Below are 25,836 nucleotides of genomic sequence, written 5' to 3'. Positions count from 1 at the left end.
CTAATTCCAAAAATTCGTTTCAAATTTGAATCACATTCGAATCTGGTCCAAACATTCAATTTGAATTCAAATCAATTTGAGCCTGTTTTGGTGCCTTTTTTTTTTTTAAACTAACCAGGGCGCATGATTCTACCAAATGGCTCTTGAAACTGCATTTGAATTGAATTTCAAAATTCATTTCAAATTGGAACCGCCCTTCGATTTGAATTCAAACCACTTGAATCACCCAGATTTGAGTTGAATCAATTTGAATTGGTGTTATGAGCTCCATCTTGTGCTTTTATTGTATTTTGAAAGCTGCTCTCCTCACTGACTCTGGTCCGAATCTCACCATTTCCCAAACCAATCCCTCCCACTGCAAGCTGAGGGCCAAGAAAATCCCCTCCATGAATAGGTGAGGCCACCCCCTCCCCTGCCAAAGATATGGTGAGCAAGGGTTCTCTTTGCCAAGCCCCAGTGCATCTTGGGACGGAGCTCTCCTGTGACCCGCGGCGCCTTGGAAGAAGGCCACCCAAACACTGGCGCATGCATTTCAAGGCAAGTAGGAAGAAGTCACATGCACAACAACTCTGCAGGGATTGGTCCTTGTCAGCCAAGGGGATGACAAACACACACACATATATATACAGAAGACACATAAAGAGAGATGGGGCAACAGGAGAAATGTAGAGGAAAGCTCGCAGCCTATGAGAAGGGGCCAGAGAAGAAACCCCAGGTAGGGATATCGGTGGCTACACAAGGAGATGGGGAGAAACTCCAATGGAAAGCCCAGCTCTTAAAAAACAAAACAAAACAATCAGGTGGACAGGGTGGAGAGTGGGAAGGCACATCACTACCCTTTCGTCAGGAAGAGTTTTAAACACACAAACACAACTTTGATGGGAGCGCGTAAGGGTGAAAAGGGTTGAAAGAGGTGGGGAGAAAGGGATGCATGAGGCCAAGTCATGTAGGGATGGAGCCAAAAGAGATCTGCTCCATCTCCATCTCCCCCTGCAATTATGTCGGTGGTTTTCCCCCCACAACTTCTGAAATGATGACAATCTCTGCGGCTGTGTCAGCACTCTATCCAAGGATCATCATCACTGTGATCAGAGCTTCATGCACGGCCGAGAATCAGCCATGGACCCAACGCTCCGTTAGGATGTGGATGGGCAACCTTATCAGCCGGCATTGAGGCACTGAGTCACCCTAACTGGGTAAGATGTTAAATGCTGAACTGTCTGCTCCGTGTGCGTTTCCCCCTTTAAAACGGCAGCCAACCCAGACCGGGACCAAAGCACAGATGCAGGGGGGGCTTTAACTCTTTGCATCCCCATCATTTCGCCACTAAAAATCCCCCTCCCACAAAGCAGGAATGTACCCCTCCAAGTGCCCTTTGCAGCAGCGACGCCTTTGGGGAGGGGCTTTTGGTCAGAAAAAGACAGCAAAGGCGAAGGATTAAAGCCCCCACGACTCAGTACGCCACATCTCGGTCCCAGTGTGGATCACCCGTTGCTACTATTCCAGAGAGAGAAAAGTCGAGAACCCTCGCCTGGATGGACCAATGCCGTGAGCTGGTAGAAGGCAGCTTCTGGCATTCTCACGCCACCCCCAGAGAACCACAGGTCCCTGGGGAGAAGGAATGACCAAGTAGAGGTGTGCCCATCACCCACGCCCCAGAGAACTAAGAGGGCCAGGGCCCCTTTGGTTTTCCAAGGGCACTGTTCACTTGGCCGTGCGGTTTAGAGGCGCCACGTTCGTGGACAGCTTCAGCAGAAACAAGGCACACTGGAAGAAACGCCACTGGCGTCTCGGGCCCCGCGGATGCAGCTTATGCACAATTTATCACTGCAACTGCATCAAAGTCTCCCTCGCGATGTTGAAAAGCAAGGAGCTGACCTATCATTGAGCACAACGAACTTTCTGATTTAGTTAAATCCTTATCTGGAGCAAATTCACGAGTCTGAATTCGTTCACTGTTCTTTGGAGTCAAGTGGCGTGACGGTCCCGGGACCTTTGATTTCTGAGCACACATTTAAAGGTGCTTTGGCGGCATCACCTGCATTTTAATAATGCACCTCCCCTCCTCTAATACCGCATCCCCTAATTAGCACTGAGCTAATTAAAAAGACAACCCCCTCTCCCATCCTTCCTCAGAAATCTGAACAACTGGTCTGAACAGACAGTCACAGAACAATGAGACAAAACTAAATGGGTGCTTTATTAATGTGGACTTTTAAAGTTGCTTTCTCAGAAACAGAGGCATGGCATGTTTGCACAGGGTTTATGGGCAGGAATACTTTTAAAAACTTCATTGTGGTCTGGAAGCAATATTAACAGCATCCTTAAATAAAAACATCTTAAAACAAAGTCTCACTACGATTATATGTAAATATGGAGAGCAAAGGGGCATATGGAAAATGGGGAGCAATTTTAATTCTTCCAACGACCGATTCTGCAGACTGTAGCACAAAATCTGGCAACTTTATAGGTGTTTTCATAATTATTCTGATTATATAGCAACCCAGTGATACAGAACTCATGCGAATGTCTGGGAAACGTTCCTACCAGGGCATTATTTCCTCTCTCCGTGAATCTCAATATAATTGGCAGCACAGCAACATATGCTCACTCGATTCAACCACATCAGCACCACAGGGGCACTTTCGTTCTGCATCGGGAACTCTGCCATAGCTCCCTTCCAGAATTGCTGAGGAAGGGTCTTGCTCGCACAAAAGCTCCCCGAGGAAAGGGAATTAAAAGCGATTGAAGCAATGAGCCCCTCTTCTCCCCTGGTACTGCTACCAACTCCTACAGTGTTTGGGAATCCACACTTTATTGTTCTGCCTAACTCTGTCTGTTGGCTGTTGTTTAACCATTGACTTTAATTTCTCCATTCCTCCGTTACCTGCATTGACTTGAAATGATAGATCCAAACCAACATTACTAAATTTTGTATTTATAACATTTTGGGAGATAGGTTTGAACTCAAAAGATTTAAGGGCTGCTGGAACAAATTGCCTTCCATTAACATTATAAATGGGCAGGAATAAATTCCTAACCCTTCCAAAGGCGGTCGGGGGCGGGGAGAATAATGTTCAACAGCATGGATTGTCCCCCTTTTTAAGCAAGGTCTGCCCTGGTTTGCATTTGAATGGGAGACTACATGTGTGGGCGCTGGAAGATATTCCTCTTAGTGGATGGGGCTGCTCTGGAAAGAGAATCTAGGTTCCAATTCCCATCCCTGGCAGCATCTCCAAGATAGGGCTGAGAGAAACTCCTGCCTGCAGCCTTGGAGAAGCTGCTGCCAGTGGGTAGACAGTACTGAGCTAGATGGTTTGACTCAGTATATGGCAGCTTCCTATGTTCCTAACAAAGATAAATTATGATTTAAGGCTAGGCTGAGCATTATTAAAAAAAGGGAACTTTAGCCAGATTTGGGGAGGGGTGTCCTTTGCATTTGGAAAAAGGGCAAAACTGCCTCCTCTCTTTCCCGTTTTGAGCACAGGCCCAAATTTTGAGGGTAAAGCGACGAAATTCACCAGCAACCTCAACAGCTGCAGTGCCATTTTAGTTTCTCCAGAATGACCCTACAGCATGATAAAGTCATGTTCTGAGTAGCATTCTGGAGATACTAAAATGGCAGCTATTCACTGGGAGAATTGGTAAATTTCACACCTATTGCCCTCAAAACCCATCCTTGCCCAGAAAAATATTGATTTGATTTACATTTTTATCCCACTCTTTCTCCAAGGAGCTCAGAGCAGTATACATGGTTCTGTTTATCCTCACAACAACCCTGTGAGGTTGGCTAACCAATTTTTGCCACCTCCGAATGTTTTTTTAATACCATCTTGGGGCTGTGATGCAGTTTTGGTTGGCAAGTTTGATTGTGCTTTGCTTGATGCTTTTAATATGCCCCAAGTCGTTTTGTGCCACAAATCTGCAGAAAAAGCAGGGTATACTCCTTTAACAAATAATGATTAAAGGCATGCATAGAATTGCAGCCTTAAGACAAAAGGTTCTCCAAAACAAAGCAGACAGAACAGAAAGAGTGAAAAAGGAAATCAGAGAAGCGGGCCAAGAGAATTTTTGATGGACAGGAAGAGACTGAGTTGCCAGAAAGGTACAACGAGACCACAGCTGCAATGGAATGTTTCCAACTAGAACAGGAGTGTCAAACACAACCAGGTCAGAGGGAGTGTACTTCTCACCTTGAGGGGGCTACACCCCTCTTTCCCTCCTCACAGAAAATAACCCATTTTAAAAGCTTGTCCTGGAGGTGGTCCAAGAGATGGCGACAGAGGTACAAAGAACTTCTTCCAGGGTAAGTGGCGAGGAGGCCACTCTCTGGAAGCGGAGTGTTTCTTCCTCACCATGCCATGAATGTTTGGTCCTTGAGAGCGGATGCTTTGGGATACGCCCCTCTGGGCCCTTTCCTGGACTTTGCACGGATGACTCCACATCTGCTGGCTCAGAGAGAACTGGGAAGAGTACCTCCCCTCAACTTGGCAAACATCTTGCTCAACTCGGGCGCCAGTGGGTAGCTCCGTGCTTTCCTAACTCTCCTCCTCCTCTATCCAGAGGTTAGGGTTGCCCTTTCTTGAGACGTCTAGGGACAGTGGAAAGTCTGAAGTTCTGCAAGTGGCAGGAAGGGACACCATCATACTCAAAACCAAAATGGCGGCATGGAGAGGAAGCCACCGCAGGCCAGACTGGGGAATCATTGAGGCGTTGGGCAGGATCAGGCCTTTCTGGCTGCATGTTTGACACCCCTGAACTAGAAGATCAAGCGCCTAAGAGCGAGTTTAGAGAAACCACAAATGTCACAGGAAACCAGAGGGCATTCCACTTAGCCACAACAAATGGATATCACCGGTCAGGTCCAGGCAGGCGGTCTAACCTTATAGGCCACACGTGCAGGACATTTCTTTCCCAGACCTAGTGGCGGGGACATGTGCCTCAACATCTCATACATGTCCGTGTAACTGATGCGCCCACTTGGGACCGGAAGGAGAGAGAGCATTGGAAGCAGGAAGGATGGGAGATCGAAGCGGGAGAAGGAAACGACAGGAAATAAAACCGAGGAAGAGACAAAGAGGAGGGACCGGGGTAACGGGGAGAACAGACAAGGAGAGAGAGAAAGAGAGAGAGAGATTGGGTTACTTGGATTGTTTTTGCTGTGGTAGTCAGGGCGGAGGAACAAAACAATCAAAGAAGAGGAGGGAGAAGCGGAGGATTCCTCCAATCTCATCTCTTTGGAGGGTCTCCTTCCACCTGCTCATTGGGGTAAATGAGATTCAAATCCCTGCGGGAGCAGTACGGAATGATTGATGTTGAGTGGGGGACAAGAGTGGGGAATTATGAAAGGGGCAGGGAAGAGTGGGGAGCATCGCATTTCTCAAACAGGTCCTCTCTTACATTTGTTTTATTCTTCATGCCATGGAGAGCAGGCAGGCAGCATTATGGGACAGTCAGGAGAAACGTCAATAAAACGGCCCTCTCTCTCTCTCTCCCTTTGGTGAGTTTCCACCTCAATTGGCAGCAACGTTTCTAACGGACAGAAGCAAGTGCATCCTCTTCCCCACCTCCGTGAGGGCCGATGGAGTATGGGCTAGGTCAAGGAGTGAGGTAAAGGCACTGGGTATATGCCCAGAAGCACTGCCTTGTAATAATAATTGCATTGCAGGTACCAGTGCCAAATATGAAGGAAACCTGGTCTTGTGGTAGCGAGCATGAATGGTCCCCTTTACTAAGCAGGGTCTGCCTTGGTTTGCATTTGGATGGGTGACTACATGTGATGCTGGAAGATGTTCCTCTTAAGGGATGGAGGCCGTAGCTCAGTGGTAGAGCATCTGCCTTTCATGCAAAAGGTCACAGGTTCAATCCTTGCTAGCATCTTCAGGTAGGGCTGCAACTAGGAGAGACTCCTGCTTCAAACCTTGGAGAGCTGCTGCCAGAAAGTGGAGACAATCCTTAGATAGATGGACCAAGGGTCTGACTCAGTATAAGGAACGCGCTTCCTGACGAAATGAGAGTTTCCCCTTCTCTAAATGTTTTTAAGTAGGACCTAAAAACATACCTGTTCAGTCAGGCTTTTAGTTTACAGTTTTACAGCTTCAGTTTCAGAGTTTTTATTGCATTTCAAATTGTTTTCATTATGTTGATATTTTAATTAGTTTTGTACTGTGAACTGCCCGGGGACTCCCCCCCCCCTTTGTATGTATAACTTTTCTAAATAAATAAATAATTGTTGTTGTTGTTGCTTTTGTAACCCTAACCCCTGCTAACTGGGCAAAGAGGCACCTTTTACCGTGGTGATTCTCTTTATTTAGCAGGGGGAGAGTAACTGGCCCTCTCCACCCACAACACAGCATCCATCCAGTGACTGTTGCTGGTGTCTATCTTGTGTTTCTTTTTAGATTGTGAGCCCTTTGGGGACAGGGATCTATCTTATTTATTTGTTAGTTCTCTGTGTAAACCACCCTGAGCCATTTAAGGAAGGGCGATATAGAAATCTAATAAAATAATAATAATAATAATAATAATAATAATAATAATTATTATTATTATTATTATTCCAGGCAACAGCAACTGGAAAGTGAGGACATGATGGTGGTGCTGCAAAATACAGGTGGTAGGGCAAAAAATGGGGAGGGAGGAGGACTCTGAGGAAATGTGGAGAGACTTTTACTTCCCATGGATGCGAAGAAGCTTCTCCTTCCCATCCAATTCCCACAGAATTCTAAAGTTCTAAAAGAACTAAGTTCTGGCTGAAGTTTAGTATAGCAGAAAACTACAAAAAGGGGTGGAAGGGTTAAATTTTTCACTATGTCGAAGGAGGGCGTATGGATTTATTTATACCCTGTGAAGAAACATTTTTCTTTTCTAGATAATACAGTGCACCTGGCACACGTTTTGCTGTAATATTATCTGGATGCTCTCCCGTGGATTGTGGAGTCTGGTAGGCAATTGGCTTTCGATAGCATCTTGACCCGCGTTTATTATTGTTTTTCGAAACAAGTTGATGGTGTTCCATGAGCAGAGGCGTAACTAGGGAAAACGGTGCCCGGGGCAAGCACTGAAATGGCGCCCCCCCACCATGCCCCCCCGTCGCCCCCCCAACATACTACATTATACTTAGGTTTTTCCTCACAAGCGCCCGCCGCCGCCGCCAAGCCAGGCCACTGACTGGCCGCCAGACGCCAGCAAAGCAATGGGGGGGGCGCAGGTGGCACAGAAGGGACCGCTCGTAGGGAAGGGGGCACTGACGCGCTCCCTTGACGGCTGCAGCGCTGCTGCACTGAGCAGGAAACATTTGTATTAACAAAAAATTTTAAATTTTTTTTAAAAAAATTTGGTCATGGCGGCGCCCCCCATGTGACCAGAAAAGATGGCGCCCGGGGCACGTGCCCCCCCTGCCCCCCCTATAGTTACGCCTCTGTCCATGAGTCAGAGCTAAGTCTGAGCAGTGAACTCAGCAGTTATCTAATCTCGGGAAGTCTACTGAGCAGCAACATCAATATTTCAAATCTGAGCAGTCTGCAGCCCATCAGCAAAGAGTGGGGAAACTTCAAGGAAGTTTTCTTCAAGGAAGTCGATAAAAATGGGTGGGGTGATGCAATTTGGCCTCTTGTTGGTCTTCCTTTTATTATCTCCTCCAAGACATTGGGGTGGGGCGGACGTCAGTTGCAGTGAGATCCACCTCAATCCTCCCCACTCCTGGCTTGGACGGGTGAAACTTTGAAGCTGACTGTCTCATAAGGCTACCTTTGTCCAGGCAACCAGGATATGGGGTGCAGAAGGGATGCATCAAAGGAAACGGGGACATAGTGGAGGAAAGTCGTCAATCATTCCTGTTCAGGCAACGGGGTTAGTTAACATTCCAATTTATTCTTGTTTTTCTGTGCCTTTGCAATTCAGATTGAAAATAATCAAAAAGTCTAAGTCAAGGCAACGAAAGAAAAAAAGGAATATACTGGACAGGGGGTGCTGAAATGCCAAACCTTGTATGCCACCCTATGCGGGCACTTCTTTCCCAAGCCCAGGGGTGGAGCAATAGCCCGTAATAAATTGTACATATCCTTATAATGTATCCGGCAACTGGAAAGGAAAAACCATAAGTTATGACAACAGGGTCTGGGAGGGATGGCCCCTTTCCAGAGTCTTGTGCCTCCTTCCCCCTAAAAACGTGACAAAAGGGAAAAAACCTGAAAACCGCACCCATTTCTGAGTCCTGCATGGCCAGTAGAAAGCAAGCCTTCGCTCGCAGCTGGAAAGAAAGACCTTTGAGCTACTGTGGGAAAGGAATGGCTTTTAATAAGACCCAAAGTATCCGTTTTATTTAACTGTGTAAAAACAAATGTGTTAGTCAAGTATATAGATCAGAACAAGAATAAGTCAGAACCTTTTACACTAACTAATATTTTAACGCATGAGCTTTCATGGGTCATAAACTCACCTTTGCATATGCATATTTATCTCAGCTTTCCACTCTTCCACATCCAAACTGTTCTCTGAAGTTATGTCGGAACTAGAACAACCCTCTCAAGTCATCAAAGGGTGGAAGCAGATGTAATAGCTACAGAGCTGGGGGGCTGCTTTGGAAGGAACCTCACAACATTCAGTTCAAACATACCTTTTTGTTTTCAGAGTCAAAGCTCTGAAAAGATCCAGTTCTGTAAGCTTATGAAGTCAGCTGCACAGGACTGACTGGCCAGTGCTTGTTAGTCTTTCAGGGTGAAACTACAACGGGCTTTGTGTGTGTGTGTGTGTGTGTATGTGTGTGTGTGTGTGTGGTAACAAAGAGAGCCAGAGGCAAAAGAAGCTGAGAGGGCTTCGCTGAATGGATGCCATTACACTTTGCAAAATCAGACTGACAATAATACTGATGGGACTTGAATTTGTGTACATCTCGAATCCATTAAATTATTGCTACAAGGACTATTAGGCTGAAAGGCCTTTGGTGGGTTGCTTTGTCACTCCAGAACTGAGCGAAATGGGACTTACCAAGAGTCAGGGTTTGACATCCAGACTAAGTTACTCAGTATTACTCAGGATTTACTTTAAAATACTACTTCATTTCAATAGGACTTCTGCTGAGTAATTTAGTCAGGATGTCACCCAGGATTCTTATTTCAATGTCCATGTCCACACTTTAAGAACTCAGAAATGTAGTATCATCCACATGCTATCCAAAATCTTTCCCCAGTTCAGCAGATCAAGGGAATTATCTATAGCTGGCTGATCTGGAATCTACATTCAGTGAAATTCAAACCCACAGCCTTCAACCATGTGGCTGAATCTTCAGGAACCACATTTCACCATTCTTATAGAGCATATAACCCACAATATATATCTGAACCAGGTTAAAGCCTACATAATCATCAAAATTCCTAATATAAGAACCCCGGGAACCGTAGTCCTTTGCAGCAGCTAGGAGTCTCTAACAAAGAATGCTAAGACCCATACAAAACTATAATTCCTATGGTCCTTTGGGAGAATCTAATAAAGAATGCTAAGATTCCCACAGAACTATAATTCCCAGGAACCTTTGGGAGAATCTAATAAAGAATACTATGACCCATGCAGAAACATAATTGCCAGGGTCCTCTGGGAAAATCTAACAAAGAATGCTAAGATCTCCATGGAACTATAATTCCCAGGGTCTGTTGGGAAAATCTAACAAAGAATACTAAGACCCATACAGAACTATAATTCCCAGGGTCCTTTGGGAGAATCTAACAAAGAATGCTAAGATCCCCATGGAACTATAATTCCCAGGATATTTTGGCAGAATCTGTGAAATTCAAACAGGTTTTAAAACAGTTTCAGATCAGCTTAAAACGTGTGATTCAAAAAATTTGGACTGCTTAGTCAGTAAGCGCCTAGCTCTCTGGAAATTGACAACATCCCCAATAGCAGCCCAACAGAAACTGAATCATACCCAGCACATTTTGCTGTTATGCTGCCCACTGTGAGAAGAAAAAATTGCTTTAGAGTTCAATGAATTCCACCATGGGGGGCTTGCAGGTTCACGCACCCTTTTCACTAGTGCTGATTGATATTTTAGTTTGTTAACTAGTTTTAGTCCAGGGCTATGACATGAAAGCACATGACACAGCCACCTTGCTGCAGTTAAGCAGCTCTGGATCCAGTCTATGCCTGGGTGGGAGTCGACCTGGGAAGAACCCCATCTTTCATGAGTTCAGTCATGAAAGCAAGGTGAGGTATTGATAAATAAGAAAATATGGTTTTCACCAACCAAAGTTCCCTGTATGTGCATGAAACAGGAAAGTGTGGTTTGCTACAAACTGTTAACAGGAACTTCTAACTGCATGAAAGCCACAGTAGCCATTATGCCCAGGGGTTATGGGAGTATTAGGCCAAGATCTGTTCACAGCACTCACCCGTGCTTTAGTGACCAACTTGACAGCACTTAATCAATCAAATCAATCAAAGTCATGGCTGGACATTTTCATTATTAACAGAAACAATTCAAATCATTAAAAAAAAATATACAACCAAACCAAAATCTGCAACAGGAAGATGAGATAATTAAAACGTCAGAAAGAACATTTCCAATTAATAAAAGAGCCCATTTTGCATATTAACACATATGTATGTCATGTTGGTCGAAAATCATGGCTATAAATATTGCCTTCAATTGCTAACGATGGAATTAGGATCGGGGAGTGGAGAGAAAAGTTAAAAAATATTTCTTGTCCCACTGAGGAAATGAAAGGCAAAAATGCATCAAATCACATTTCCAGAAATCATTAACACCTTTTTCTAAACCTCATTAGTTCGCTTTCTTTGTTTTGTTTTTCGGGTTTCCAACTTAGCAGAAAGAGCATTCCTGAGCCCTGACGAACCTCTCAAGGGCTGGAAATGTGGCTCTAAGCGTTTACTTCTCTAGTGATTTTCACCTTTGAGTGGATACAGGCAACCATATCATTCAAGTGATGATTGCCCTTAGCTAATGAGAATGTAGGCTCGTTCACATGATGAAAAGGGAACTGTGCGGACTTCTGTTTTGTGATTCCATTTTGTGATTGTGTGGGGAAAAGCAAGGGAGGAGACGGAGGAAGTGATCATCGGGGAGAGAGAAGCTGCTTCAGACGGCGCTGTCCGACCCAGCTCTCATACCCAGCACTTTACCAAGGTAGGAGGAAACACTGCCTGGCCCAGATCCTCTCTCCCAGATGATCATTTCTTCGCCCTCTGACCTTGCTTCCCCACTCACACATGGTCACAAAATGGGAGCACGCACAGCTCCCGAACCAGGGTACGACGCTTGTCCGACCCTCCGTATAACCATGTGATCTGCCTTCTTGTCTTCTAAGCTTTCATTACATGGTGTGTCACCCTAAGAATAGATTTTTCATCTCCGAAGAGCAGCAGGTGTCAGTGGGAAGACAAGTCCAAGAAGGTGCAACTCTCTCCAGGGAAATGGGGATGTACTTTGTTGCCTGAAACCTCCCCTCCTGAGGTGAGGAGTTGCCAGGGAAGGGAAGACAGATCTATCCACATGTTACTTCACCAAGGTCATACTTACCAGGCAGCAGGGTCATATTCTGCCCAAATGCGAATGAACTCATCGAGGTGGTGGGGTCCTAGGATGGAAGAGTCGCGTGTCAAGTACTCAAAGTTGTCCATGATTACAGCCACAAAGAGGTTCAACATCTGTAAAGGGGGCAGGGAGGGAGAAGAGATGGATGGGGGGAGGAGAGATGTTAACTTCTCTGTTGAATCAGTGGATGCAAAGTTGGGGAAAAGGTAACTAGAGGAGAAGGGAAAGGCACACACTGCAATGGCAAGCTAATCAGAGGAACTGTGGAGATGTCCGTCTACTGTTACTTGGCTCAAAAGGCATTGTCCCTTTGAGCCAAGATGATTTCTTTATCATCCCTCTGATTCATGCTGGTTTCATGCTCTCTGACTGGTTCTGGTTCCTCTGATTCTCTCTAGCATCTTACCCCTCCTGAATTCCCATTGGGAGAGGAGAGCTGGTCTTGTGGTAGCAAGCATGACTTGTCACCTTAGCTAAGCAGGATCTACCCTGGTTGCATATGAAAGGGAGACTTGATGTGTAAGCACTGGAAGAGATTCCCCTCAGGGGATGGAGCCACTCTGGGAAGAGCAGAAGGTTTCAAGTTCCCTCCCTAGCTCCTCCATAAGAGAGGGCTGAGAGAGATTCCTACCTGCAACCTTGGAGAAGCCGCTGCCAGTCTGTGAAGACAATACTGAGCTAGATAGACCTATGGTCTGACTCAGTATAAGGCAGCTTCCTATGTTCCGTTTAACTGGAAAGGAGAATCAAAGAGCACAGGGCTGTTCTTATGACCAGCATTCAGATAGGAGCAGCTTCTGACCCTAATGTGAAAATCCTACAAGCAAGGCAGGAGGAAAAGAGAAAGCTCAGCTGAGAGAGAATTGGGCAGCAGCGGTGAGCTACTTATGCAGATTGCAGGTGGGCCTTTCCCCCTCCTTCTCCTCCTCTTGTTGGATTTTCACAATGGCCAGTCAGGAGAGGGCTCCAGAATTAGGGCCGGCGGCTTCTCCCGCCCTAACGCCGATTGTGAGGACAGCCCTCCTGTTCTGTTGGGGACTGTACAAACTCAGGGTGTGGTTTATCCAACCATGGAACCAGCTGTTGCGTGAGACCACTCTGACGCCTTGTAGTCTAGACTAGGGGTAGGCAGTGTTGCTGAACTACAACTCCCATTACCCTTGGCCATGATTTATTACAGCTGGGGATGATGGGATTTGTTGTTGTGTCGACTCTGGAGAGTGCCCCAAGATAAGCTGGAGAGTGCCTATCCCTGGCCTAGACACAGTCTGAGCATGCCAGTGAGAACTAGGCCAGCAGAGGTCAAATCCACTGGAGCAGTCTGCCAGGGATGAACGGCCTAGGCCAAGGGCAGTGCTCCTTGAAAGAGAGATTCCCAGATGTTGTTGACTTTTGATTGATTGATTGATTAAGTGCTGTCATGTTGGTGTCGACTCTTAGCGACCCCAGAGAGAGATTCTCTCCAGGATGATCTGTCTTCAACTTGGCCTTGAAGGTCTCTCGGTGATGCATTCATTGCTGTCATCATCGAATCCATCCACCTTTCTGCTGGGCATCCTCTTCTTCTCTTGCCTTCCACTTTTCCTGGCATTATGGACTTTTCAAGAGAGCTGGGTCTTCGCATAATGTGTCCAAAGATGATAGTTTGAGCCTGGTCATTTGTGCCTACAATGAAAATTCTGTGCCTAATTCCCCCCACTGAAAGCAACCCATCCTTGCTCAATACTATTGCTCAAGTATTTCCAATACTTCTGCCAGTGAGGAAGTCCCCTATTGTGTCTAAGAGGATTTCCACTTCAGAGTTTGTAGTTTTTAATGAGTTTGCTATTGTGTCTAAGGATTTCCACTTCAGAGTTTGTAGTTTTTAATGCTTTCACGCTCAGCACAAAATCTCACCACTGTCTATGAAGGTGTCCAAGAGTGCCACATCTACCTGACCACTAAAAAGCACTACTCAGCCTCCACGTGGTTTCTACACTGTCACCAAAAATGGAGAGCATCCATCTCTGCAGAAATACAAAGGCTCAAGCAAGAGGGAGGTTCTCCTTTCAAGGTAGAGGAGTCCTCTCATCAATCAACTGTCACCTCAGGTTAGCTAGCAGACCAAATTATTTGAGTTTATCATATTCAAACTATGATAGTTTGAGCCTGGCCATTTGTGCCTCGAGTGGAAATTCTGGATTAATTTGTTCTATGGCTCATTGGTTTGTTTTCCTGGCTGTCCATGGTCTCCTCAAAAGTCTTCTCCAGCACCAAAGTTCAAAACAGTCAACACTTTCTCTATCTTGCTTCTTCAAAGTCCAGCTTTCGCATCCATAGAGCATCATGGGGAAAAGCATTGTCCGAATGATTCTAATCTTTGCAGGTACAGACACGTCACGGCATCGAAATATCCTTTCCAAGGCCTTCATGGCAACCCTGCCAAGTGCTAGTCTGCGGCGTATTTCCCAACTGCAGTCATTGACGACAACTCCCATAATCCCCAGCCAAAGGCCATTGCAGCTGGGCATGCTGGGAGGTGTAGCCAACAACATCTGGGGACCCCTCTTACAGGGAACACTGGTCAGGGGTCGGCCACCTTTGGCCCCCCCAGCTGATGCTGAGCTACAACTCACATCTCCCCGCCAGCCGCAATGTACTGCCACTGGAGATGAACGGTGTGAGTTTGGAGTGCCATAGGGCTGCCTGTCCCCACTTAGCTTTTGCCCCATGGGGGTGGTGCGAGGGCCAGGAGGATCTCGGGAGCTGGAATGCAGAGGCTGGTTGGGGAGCAGGGGAGGGAGGATAAGCCGCAGGAGCCACTCACCAGGAAGGAGCAGAGGAAGATGAAGGAGACGAAGTAGAAGTAGGCAAAGTCACTGCCGCACTCGTTCTTGCTGAGCTTGGAGAGGGCCTCGCAGGCTTGGTTGCTCAAACAGGCCAGCATGATCTCGTGCCAGGCTTCTCCGGTGGCACTCCTGCAAGCAGAAATGGTTGAGCCCCGAAGCAGGTTTCAGGATGAAGGAAGCGACCGGAGATCCTCCAGGGCTGCCTCCACTTTTGCCTCCCAGGAGCCCCCTGCATCCCGCCACAGCACAAGAGCCTCCGAGGCGCTTTCCAGATCACAGGCTAAAACAGCCGTAACATGCTTCGGCTTGGCAGGATCGAATTGGAAACGTAATTAAAGGGAGTTGTGCAAAGCCACCAGCAGGGGGAAGCAGTCTCTTCTTGCTTGCGCAAAACTTTACAAGGGGGAAACACAGTTGTTGTTGTTTTGCACCGCACATGCGATGTTATGGGACTGTAACGCAGCAATAAAATCTGAAAGGAGGCATCGGAAATGTGAACGGCCCCCTTGCTGACAGCGCAGGGACTGGGGTGTCAAAACACAACAGTTTGGAAGCACACTTAATGGACACGTAGTGACACTGTTGTAGTGTCCAATCTGGAAAGCACCCTACCGAGTCAAACCATGGGTGCATCTAGGCAGCACTGTCAGCGCTAACCGGCAACAGCTTTCTAGGTCTTGGGTGGAGGTCTTGCCCGATCCCAGCCCTACCTGGAGATGCTGCCAGCCAGGGACTGAACCTGGGACCTTCTTCATGCGAAGCAGACATGCAACACCGTACCACTGAGCTACAGCCCCATCCCTGCCAAAATGGACACACGCGCCCAAATCCCTTGCGGGGAGCAGGCCCTACCCAGATTCCATCTCCAGCTTCAGAAGAAGGCAGGAGGGGAAACCGTCCTACCCACTGGGGCTTCGCAAATGATCAAGCTCCTTGCCTCCAACCCTGTTCTACACTCACACATGACCACAAAACGGGAGTGCGCACGGCTCTCAAACTTGAGCAGGATGCGTCTCCAAATACCTACCCACGTGGACTGCCCTACAGTTTGGGGAATTGACAGCACTTCGGGCTATTTATTTGGGATTTATCCCCCTGCTTCTGGAAGGAAGGAAGGGAGGAAGGAGAGAGGGAGGGATGGAAGAAAGGAAGAAAGAAAAAAAGAAGGAAGGAATGGAGGGAGAGAGAGGGAGGGAGAGAAAGGAAGGAAGGAGGGAACAGGGAGGGGGAAGGAGAAGGAGAGGGAGAGAGAGAGAGAAAGAAAGAGGGAGGGAACAACACCAATAATCCTAAAGTTTTGGGGAGGTTTTTGGTTAAGAACTGATTACGTTCTGCCCTGTTCTGTCTTGCTTCTGCTGCTTCAGTTATTGATCTGTTTTGTTTTATTGTACTATTTTACAACGGATGTTTATGTTGTAAACTGCGATGATATAATTTTTTTTTATGAAGAGCAATATAAAAAGGATTTAAAATGAAATACACATTTTTTAAAAAAGGACTCCATGCCCAGAGGCAGAACGCCACGGAAAGCCAGTGGCTTAATGGGGAAGGGATCTTGCTTCTGTGTCCTGCTTGTGAGTTTCCCAGAGGCATCAATCGGATGGGCCACCGTGGGAGACAGGGTGCTGGGCCAGATGGGCCTTGGGCCTGAACCAGCCGTGCCCTACTTAGGCTCTTTGTCACAACCGCTAAATGGAGCCTCCATTTCCCAAGACAGTATAGCACTGAGTGAGTGCCATTTGCTAGGGAGTGGCCATGGGAGAAGTGCTATGCTGCTGCCTGTCTCTGGACGCAGGCTTCTTTCTGTTGGGCGATGTTTGGACACCAGCCAGGAGAAAACTCTGCCAGAGGAGGAGAAGGAGCCCACTCCACCCTGGATCTCCAACAGCCACCCACCGGACCTACAAAGTGGGAGCAGCCAGAGTTGGCTGTCCCCTCGGCAGAGCCCCTGGAGCACCACAGACCTGGCTCTGCCAAGTGGGTCTCCTTCCCCTTCCTCTAGCCAGCATCTCCATCGTCCCTGAGCCTAGGGGAGCAGAGACGACACTCACCAGAATGGAGCCCCATTTCTGAAGGCAGAGGGCCTCCCTCCTGATGGGTCTCCTCGGGAGGAGGAGGAGGCTGCCTCTTCTGGAGCAGGGATCCAGAAGTCGTGGGACTCCCACTGGCTACCTAAACCTCCAATTGGCGCAAGTCTTCTGCTGAGCCACAGCTCCCATTCACAGCTCATGCAGGAGAGGTCTATCAATGGCTACTAGTCTGGTGGCTAGAGGCCACCTCCAGCCTCAGAGGCAGGATGCCTCTCAATCCCAGTTGCAGGGGAGCAAGAGCAGGAGAGAGGGCCTGCCTTCATCTCTTGCCTGTGGGTTCCTCAGAGCTGTCTGGTGGGCCACTGTGCGAAACAGGATGCTGGACTCGATGGGCCTCCTTGGGCCTGATCCAGCAGGGCTGTGCTTACGTTCTTATGCCTTGCCTGCCTGACCGGATTTGGACAGCTTCCCAGAAACAGAATGTCGGGCTTAGACTGACCTTTCCACCCATCTAACGAGGGCTCTCCTTATGTTTTTAAGCTCACGTTGCTCGTTTATCAAGGGGGATAACAGTCAGGTGTTTGTTTGTTTTCCCCAGGCACACGGGTAACAAAACAAAACAAACCAGGCCACACCATAACCATGGAGCTCTGACAACATGGCCTGGATGGTGGCTGAGAAGTCAGTAGGGAGGGAAGGGAACACCCACCCACACGGCTGTCTCAAAGCATCATTTCAAACGGGCGTGGAAGCAGCAATGCACGGTGGCAGCAGATCCCACTGGCAGTCAGACGTCTTTGACCACAGCCCCTGCAGGCTCTGCCTCCGTCCTCAGAGAAGGGCATTTCAATCTGCAAATGCTTCCCACTCCTATGAAAGCAGGGGGGCATCTCATACCTTAAGGCTGCAGTTCTAACCATGCTGGCAAGGGAGTCGACAGGCCCCACTGACGAGCATGTCAATGACTTCCAAAGGAGCAAGCCTGGGACGGCCTTAAAGGCATTCTCCGTCCAAAGACCAGAGGGCGATTTGAGCACCGGAAACCCTCAAGGAAGCATTCCGTGATCCCTCCAGATTTAAGGACACGGCTGCTCAGATCTGGCACGTCCACCATTGAGGGGTGGGGCCGTTGCTCGGTGGCAGGATGCCTCTTTGCCTGCAGGAAACCCCAGATACAGTCTTTGGCAGCATCTCCAGGTAGGGCTGGGAGAGACCCCTGCCCGGAACCCTGGTGAATTGCTAATAGAGGGACCAATGGTCTGCCCCAGCAGGATAAGGCTGGTCTTGTGGCAGCAAGCATGAATTGTCTCCTTTACTAAGCAGGGCCTGCCCTGGTTTGCATTTGAATGGGAGACTAAATGTGTGAGCACCGTAAAATATTCCCCTTAGGGCATGAGAAGAGCACCTGCCTGCTTGCAGGCAGAAGGTTCCCAGTTCCCTCCCTGGCAGCAACTCCAAGATAGGGCTGAGAGAGACCCCTGAATGCCACCTTGGAGAAGCCGCTGCCAGTCTGTGCAGACAATCCTGAGCGAGATGGACCAAGGGTCTGACTCAGTATATGGCGGCTTCCTATGTTCCTAGGATTGTGAGAACAGCCCTCCTAATGGCTTGTTAGGATTACCATGTTACTTTCTGGTCTAAAGTTGGAGATTTATACCGAGGTTGCAAAACCTTGGGCTGCAGTTTGTAAGATCAGGCAAGATATATTTAAGTTGGGTATTATCGATCAGTTGGATACTATAGCTTAGTTGGTCATTATGGATTAGTGCATATTTTTATGTTCATTTTAAATCATATTATCTATCTATCTATCTATCTATCTATCTATCTATCTATCATTTATTTGTTTGTTTGTTTGCTTGTTTGTTTATTCGATTTCCATAGCACATTACATTTAAAAAAATTAAAATCAATTAGCAGTTAAAAACAGAGACTGTAAAACACCATAAAACGATAACAGTTAAAATATTCAAACAGTTAAAAAAAACCCTGAAAAACCAGGTTGCACCGTTAAAACCATTTACAACCATTTAGAAACTCTGGGAGGCCAGGCCAAACAGATAGATTTTAAGGGCTCCCCTGAAGGCCACTACTGAGCACAGATTACGGATTTCTGCCTGGAGCGCATTCCACAGCCCAGGAGCAGGTACCGAGAAGGCCCACCTCTGAGTCGCCACCAGACGCACTGGTGGTAGCTGGAGACGGAGCTCCCCAGATGATCTTAACATGCGGTGAGGATCATGCAGAAGAAGGAGCTCTCTAAGGTAACCTGGACCTAAACCATTCAGGGCTTTAAAGGTAATAACCAACACTTTGTATTTTTCTTGGAAACATATTGGCAGCCAGTGCAATTGTTTCAAATATGCATTAGACATGCATATGGGTTTGGGGGGTTGGTTTTTGGGTTTGTTTGTTTGCTTGCTTTTTCTGGCCATGTACCCAAATAAAACAAAGTGTTGAGCTTAACAGGATTAAGCAATGTGCTCAAAAACAGCGGGAAGCTAAGAGGAAGAGCGGCTTGGTCTCTATTACGCTGACTTTGGGACACCAAGGGGTTCTGAGGACCCAGGCTGGAGAAGGCCTCCATTGCGGGTTATACATAGAAAGAGAAGCAGACGGTTTCACACTTACCGGAAGAGCAGCATCAAGGCTTGCAAGAACGTTTGAAAGTTGTTGTGTCGGTTGATGGCAGTTTCGTCATTCAGCGCAATGTTTCCAAATACCTAGGAAGGAGAAAACAGCAGCCAAAGAGGGTTCAGTGGAGAAGCTCCTTGTAGCCACGAGATACCCACTCCAGCAAGGGAGCAAGATGCATGGGCAGCAGCCCAAAAGGCCAAAATGAGAACGCTCCTCATCCAAGAGCTCTGCCCTCCTGAGCCAGCGTGGTGCAGTGGCTAGAGTGCTGGACTAGGACCGGGGAGACCTGAGTTCAAATCCCCATTCAGCCATGAGACTAGCTGGGTGACCCTGGGCCAGTCACTTCGCTCTCAGCCTAACCTACTTCACAGGGTTGTTGTGAAAGAGAAACTCAAGTATATAGTACACCGCTCCGGGCTCCTTGGAGGAAGAGCGGGAGATAAATGTAATAATAATAACAATAATAACAATAATAATAATACTCTACAGGACAGAAAAGAAGTTGCTTCTAACACTCCAGTTCTCATGCGGAGGGCCGCTGCCTGTGTGAATTCCCCAACACTATTATTATTATTATTATTATTATTTTACATTTATATCCTGCTCTTCCTCCAAGGAGCCCAGAGCGGTGTGATCCATACTTGAGTTTCTCTTTCACAACAACCCTGTGAAGTAGGCTAGGCTGAGAGAGAAGCGACTGGCCCAGAGCCACCCAGCTAGTTTGTACCCACTAGAAGGTACCACACCTATATTGGGCAGTAGCGATATGGGAAGGTGCTGGAGGCAGATGCTCACTTGCTTGCCTGATGATATATCGTTGCATAAAGATGTATTGTTTAGCAGTTTTGTGAGCTGCCTCAGGCTGAATTCATAGAAAGGCAGGAGGGAGGGATGTGTTTTTACATAGATTTTTTTAAAAAATTAAATATTGCAATAGCTGGGAGCCTCTTCAGCACCTGACTTATGCTGTAGTCCTCTACACTGCACTCACTGATTTCAAACCTAAGAGGCTGCTTCGTTCGTTTTTCAGGTTAAAGAAGCATAGAACTTCCGCGTGCAATTTAACACGGCACATTTGAGATGTAGGTCTCCTTTAATTACAGCTACGACTTACCTGCATGCCAATGATGGCATAGATGAAGAAAAGCATTGCAATGAGAAGACACACATATGGTAAGGCCTGCAGGGAGAAAAAAGGGGAAAGTGTCAATACGGCGCATGGCACACAAGAAGGCAATCAATACTTTGCTCAAACGCGACAAGGATTCAAAATGAATGCAGCACATAGGCATAAACACATATTTATGCACAGACTTAACATCAGTTGCAAAACCACTGCAGGAATTGTGCGTGTGTTGGTGATGTTGCAGGCACTAGCCAACAGACGCCCACCACAGTCAGCTTTCCTTAGCTTTAGCACTATGGTGCTTCAGGGGTCATTTCCCGCCAAATGTAGATATCATGAAACAAGGAGATTGCATCAAGAGAGCAACTGGGTGATGGATGAGTGTGGAGAAGTTTATTTATCCAATCTTTATACCGCCTTGCATAATGCATCCCAAGGCGGTTTTATCCCAAGGCATCCCAATCAGCTTGCAACCTGGAGTGAGCCACAGATCACAGGAACATAGGAAGCTGCCAGATACCGAGTCAGACCCTTGGTCTATCTAGCTCAGTATTGACTACACTGAATAGCAGTGGCTCTCCAGAGTTTCAAGCTCAAGGGTCTTCCCAGCTTTACCTGAAGATGCTGCAAAGGATTGGTCACCATACCTTCTGGTCAGCATATCTTAAGAAGGACACTGTAGAACTGGGGAAGGTGCAGAAGAGGGCAACCAAGATGATCAGAGACCTGGAGCACCTTCCTGATGAGGCAAGGCCACAACCCCTGGGGCTTTTTAGTTTAGAAAAAAAGACGACTGTGCGGAGACCTGATAGAGGTCTATAAAATCAAGCATGGAGTGGAGAAGTTGACAGAGAAATTTCTCTCCCTCTCCCATAACACTAGAACCAGGGGTCATCCTCTGAAATTGATTGCCAAGACGTTCAGGACTGACAGAAGAAGGAAGTACTTTTTCACACAACACATCATCAACGTGTGGAATTCTCAGCCACCAGATGTGGTGACCGCCAACAACCTGGATGGCTTGAAGAGGGGTTTGGATAAATTCATGGAGGAGAAGTCTATCAACGGCTACTAGTCGGAGGGCTACAGGCCACCCCCAGCCTCAGAGGCAGGATTCCTGTGAATGCCAGTTGCGGGGGAGCAACAGCAGTAGGAGAGAGGGCAGGCCCTCACCTCTTGCCTGTGGGCTCCCCAGAGGCATCTGGTGGGCCACTGTGGGAAACAGTGCTGGACTAGATGGGCCGCCTTGGGCCTGATCCAGCAGGGCTGTTCCTATCTTCTAACCTGGGGCCGTCTACATGCAAAGGAGTTGTTCTACCACTGAGCTACAACCCCGACTGCCTGGGGTTAAGCATTTAAAGGGTAATGGAGGTATACTTTTGCCGCTTCCCTTGGCACCCACCAAGGCCCCCATCTGGAAAACCATACGCTCTAGCACTGCTCCTTGGCCTGGGAAGCTACTTGCCAGCCCCGCATTCAACCTGCGGATGCTTAGGGGCTGTCAAGGCCCGTCCCCCCACCTCACCTTGAAAGACTGGACAAAGGTCCAGAGCAGGATCCGGATGGTGTATCCCTGGCGAAGAAGCTTGATGAGCCGGGCTGCCCGGAAGAGCCGGAGGAAGCTGAGGTTGATGAAATTGTCCTGCAGAGAGGAAAGATTCGGCGGCCTTCAGGAGCGGACAGGCCCGGAAGCCGCAGCCCGCAAAAAAGAAAAGAAAATTACCGGCTTCGCGTTCTAAGCAGCAAATCGGCCGCCAGAAAACCTTCCAAAAGAAACATTTGTCAGTGCAGGTCACTCCACATGCAGCATGTCTGAGAAGACCCCTCTCCACAAGAGTCCCTCTCTCGGCTATGGGGAAGGTGGCGAGGAGAAGAGGGGGGAAACGAAGAGGCAGGCGTCCAACGGTTTCCTGGTTTTCGGCTAGGTGGATTCATGTCAAGGCAAGGCAAGGGGCTCTAGTATCGTCCCAGGAGTCGGAGAGGGAGCTCTCTTCTTCGAAACCCTCAAGCAGCCTCCGTCTCCTCCAGGACCAAGGAAGGCATTGTGCACCAACTACTCAACACCTTCCTTGATCCACAAAGCTTCAGTTAAGGCCTGGATGGAGATGAAGGGCGAGACGCCACTCAAGCTTTGCCAGGAGGGCCTCAGATAAGGCTTTGACAGGAAGTGCCCAAGTCAGACCCATCAGCCTAGGAGCCCATTCGGAGAGGATGTGAAGCACCCCCCAGTTGGAAGCGCTCTTCTTCGAAACGGAGGGTTTTAAAAATAGCTTGTTTGATCCAACCTTTTTGGAAGGCGGTTCAAAGCAACGCTAGAGTCAAGCTTTGCTCTTCTTTCTCTCCCTCTCTGAATGTTTTCATTTGATTCCGCCTTTTATTTTCCTGTATCAAAGGCAGGTCAGCGTATGAGCTAGCCCAACAAAAATGTGGCTCAAGCGGACCTCTATCTATCTATCTATCTATCTATCTATCTATCTATCTATCTATCTGTCTCTGTCTATCTATCCATCCATCTATGTCAGACAATTAACTGATGTCTGTCTATCTGTCTGTCTATCTATCTATATCAGACAACTAAACTAATTATTATTATTATTATTATTACTATTACATCTATATCCCGCTCTTCCTCCAAGGAGCCTAGAGCGGTGTACTACATACTTGAGTTTCTCTTTCACAACAACCCTGTGAAGTAGGTTAGTCTGAGAGAGAAGCGACTGGCCCAGAGTCACCCAGCTAGTTTCATGGCTGAATGGGGATTTGAACTCGGGTCTCCCCGGTCCTAGTCCAGCACTCTAACCACTACACCATGCTGGCTCTAATGTCTCTGTCTGTCTATCCATCCATCCATCCATCCTTCTATCCATCGAATCGTATATCTCCCTTGGTTTGGTATGAACCCAATTAAGCTGGATATGGGAACCGTGAACGACTTCATTTCCACCTATTTATCAAAAGCACACTTCTCGTTTGGGCTTCCTCTACAGCGGAGGGGGGTAACACAGACAGAGAGAGGCCTTGGAGGTCAAGCGGAGCAGATCCGGCCTTGCCTTCCCCCGACCATCAGCCCTTCCGGCCACCTATGACTACCTGCCGCCTTAAAAGCTGCCTCAGTGCGCCTTCCTAATTTGACTGAATGAGGCTCCTGGCTCTACCCAGCTGCTTATCCAAGCAGGCACCAGCTGATGGTCGTGCCAGCAGCTTTACACATTGAACCAGTCCCATCAAAATGTCAACGGATTCGGCCGTCAGGCAGGCATGCATTGAGCTTGGGTGGCATCCTTTTTTTAAAAAGACGGAAGCAGCTCAGAGTTAGGGGTGTCCACCGTACATCAGATTCAATCCTTAGAGAGAAAAGAGAAAAGCAGGACGATGTTGGATGAACACCAGCAAGCAAGCAAGCCAGCAAGCCAAAGAAGCAAGCTGAGATTCTCCTGGGCTGCTTGGGAGAGGGACGTGTGTGTGTGTGTGTGTGTGTGTGTGTGTGTGTGTGTGTGTGTGGGACAAATCCAAGCTGCGAATTCAGAATCTGTCCCTTTTCTCCATATCTTTCCCAATGGAGCTTCAAGGTGGTGGACAGCCTCAAAACCATACTATTTTAGCAAAATTTACACTTTTTGTACTTCTTCCTTTTCTTAAAAACAGGTAGTTTGGGGTGTGTGTGTTGTAATATACATCTTCCAATTTGCATTTAAAGACAACAGGAAAGGAGAAGAATGTGTAGTCAAGGCTGGATTCCACTTGGGGTTAGGCAACAGCAAACATGATTATCATCCCCGTATTTACAAGCCACCTGAAAACCAACTGTTACTATAGAGGTGGCAAGGATTCCCAGAGGTTGTTGACTACAACTCCCATAATCCCTAGCCAAGGGCCATTGCAGCCAGGGATGCTGGGAATGGTAGTCAACAACCTCTGGGGATCCCTTTGCACACTCTGCCAATTCCATCACATTCGCAGACACCGGTTGACGCGAAAGGGTGGGAAAGCTCTGATGCTTTTGAAATAAAACATGCCCCAGTCAGGATGAGAAATATGTGGACACCAAAGAGCCCACTCCTCATTTCCTTGAGGTGCTGGGGATGCTATCATCCTGCTATCAGCCAGAGATGAGATGAAGCCAATTTTTGTGTGTGTGCAACATCAACTACTGAATACTTCACTGTTGTATACAAATAAACCCTACCTTCCATCATTCATCTGGCAACAGGAGGGGAACCTGCAGGGCCAGTGGGTGCAAAGGAGGAAGCAAAGATCTTCCACAGCCTGCGGGAGATTATACTGGCACGGGAGGGCAAGTATAGTTAAGAGGAGGAGTTGTTTCAACATCCCGCCATTATCAGCCCTGAATGTTCTATTGCTTAAAAACACCAAAAATTTCCATCCCATGCGTGCGTGCTTTTGAACGCATCAACGAGACGACAGGAGACACCTGTCCATATTTGGTGCAAATCTGCCGAAAAATGACTAAAAAGTAGTTTAGATTTTGAACTCCTAAAAAGAGGGGTCAAAGTGCGGACAACCTTAGGAACATCAAAAGCTGCCTTCTACCGAGTCAGACCCTTGGTCCATCTAGCTCAGTATTGTTTACCCAGACTGGCAGCAGCTTCTCCAAGGTTGCAGGCCGGAGTCTCTCTCAGCCCTATCTTGGAGACATTGTCAGGGAGGGAACTTGGAACCTTCTGCTCTTCCCAGAGCAGCTCCATCCCCTGAGGGGAAGATCTTACAGTGCTCACACTTCTTTTTTCCATTCATATGCAACCAGGGTGGACCCTGTTTAGCTAAGGGGACAAGTCATGCTTGCTACCACAAGACCAGCTCTCCTCTACACATTCAACTCCTTTCCACAAACTGCTCTTTCAGAGTTCAGCAAAACTGGGGGCCACTAGCAGCCCTGGAAGAACTCTCTTTTCACATTTAGAAAGGTCTCAGAGGGCTGAACTCAGCCCGAAATGCAGGACACAAGCAGCCAAGAGAACTGGGTAAGTGAGTGACAGCAATATTATTAGGCGTGCACATTGAGAGGAGTCGCTCCACACATCTGCATTTCTTGTGCCCAGCAATATCCACAGGGCCATCTGTAAGACCAGAGCTTGCTTTTAGGTGATGGTGGGGGGTGGGGTGGGAAATCTACGTGGTATTCTATTTATTCCTTTTCTTTTTCTTCAGCTCCATAATTGCTGAAGTCCACACTGAGGAAGCAGGCATAGCAATTCTAGCTCAGATTAAAGGACAGCACTTATATGGTTAATGTGTCCCTCATTCCAGAATGAAGGATGGGGAGCCGGTAAGCAGGGATCAAAGAAAAATCTTGATGTTTTTGAAATGCAGCATTGAACTGCACAGCATGGTTTTGTCAATGGCCTTTCGAGCTGGCCCGCTGTTCCCTCTCCATAATGCCTCAGAGAATGGGGAGTTGTGGGGAAATCAAAATGGCGGCCACGGATAGAACAGAACTGTGAGGAGCTCCAGTAAGGTCCCTCCAGGACAACGGCCTCCTCCAACGATTTGCAAAATAAGGGAGGCAGTATCATCTCCCCTTCCAACCCAAGCCCACTGAGATTCACGGCCAGTTTTAGATTGTAAGCTCCTTGGGAGCGGGGACTTGTCGGCATTGATTAAGTAGCTCTGTAAAATGCCACAGACACTTATGGTGCAGTATAA

The 25,836-nt window shown here is 47.6% G+C and overlaps 1 protein-coding gene across 2 annotated transcripts in view; it reads right to left on the bottom strand.

The window, feature by feature from the left end:
- The window catches only part of CACNA1B (calcium voltage-gated channel subunit alpha1 B), a 288,951-nt gene that overhangs the window by 21,205 nt on the left and 241,910 nt on the right, over positions 1–25,836 (bottom strand). For both annotated transcript variants that reach the window (XM_053281907.1, XM_053281906.1), the window contains 6 exons: positions 21,698–21,814; positions 20,161–20,226; positions 19,041–19,132; positions 14,358–14,508; positions 11,537–11,664; positions 4,883–4,979 (listed from right to left, as the gene is read on the bottom strand). In XM_053281907.1, coding sequence (XP_053137882.1) covers positions 4,883–4,979; positions 11,537–11,664; positions 14,358–14,508; positions 19,041–19,132; positions 20,161–20,226; positions 21,698–21,814 — 651 coding nt within the window. The remainder of the gene's footprint in view (positions 1–4,882; positions 4,980–11,536; positions 11,665–14,357; positions 14,509–19,040; positions 19,133–20,160; positions 20,227–21,697; positions 21,815–25,836) is intronic.

The sequence above is a fragment of the Hemicordylus capensis genome, chromosome 17, assembly GCF_027244095.1.
Source record: "Hemicordylus capensis ecotype Gifberg chromosome 17, rHemCap1.1.pri, whole genome shotgun sequence".
Lineage (NCBI taxonomy): Eukaryota > Metazoa > Chordata > Lepidosauria > Squamata > Cordylidae > Hemicordylus > Hemicordylus capensis.
Note: the sequence above shows the minus strand (reverse complement) of the source record. Positions and strands in the feature narration are given on the sequence as shown.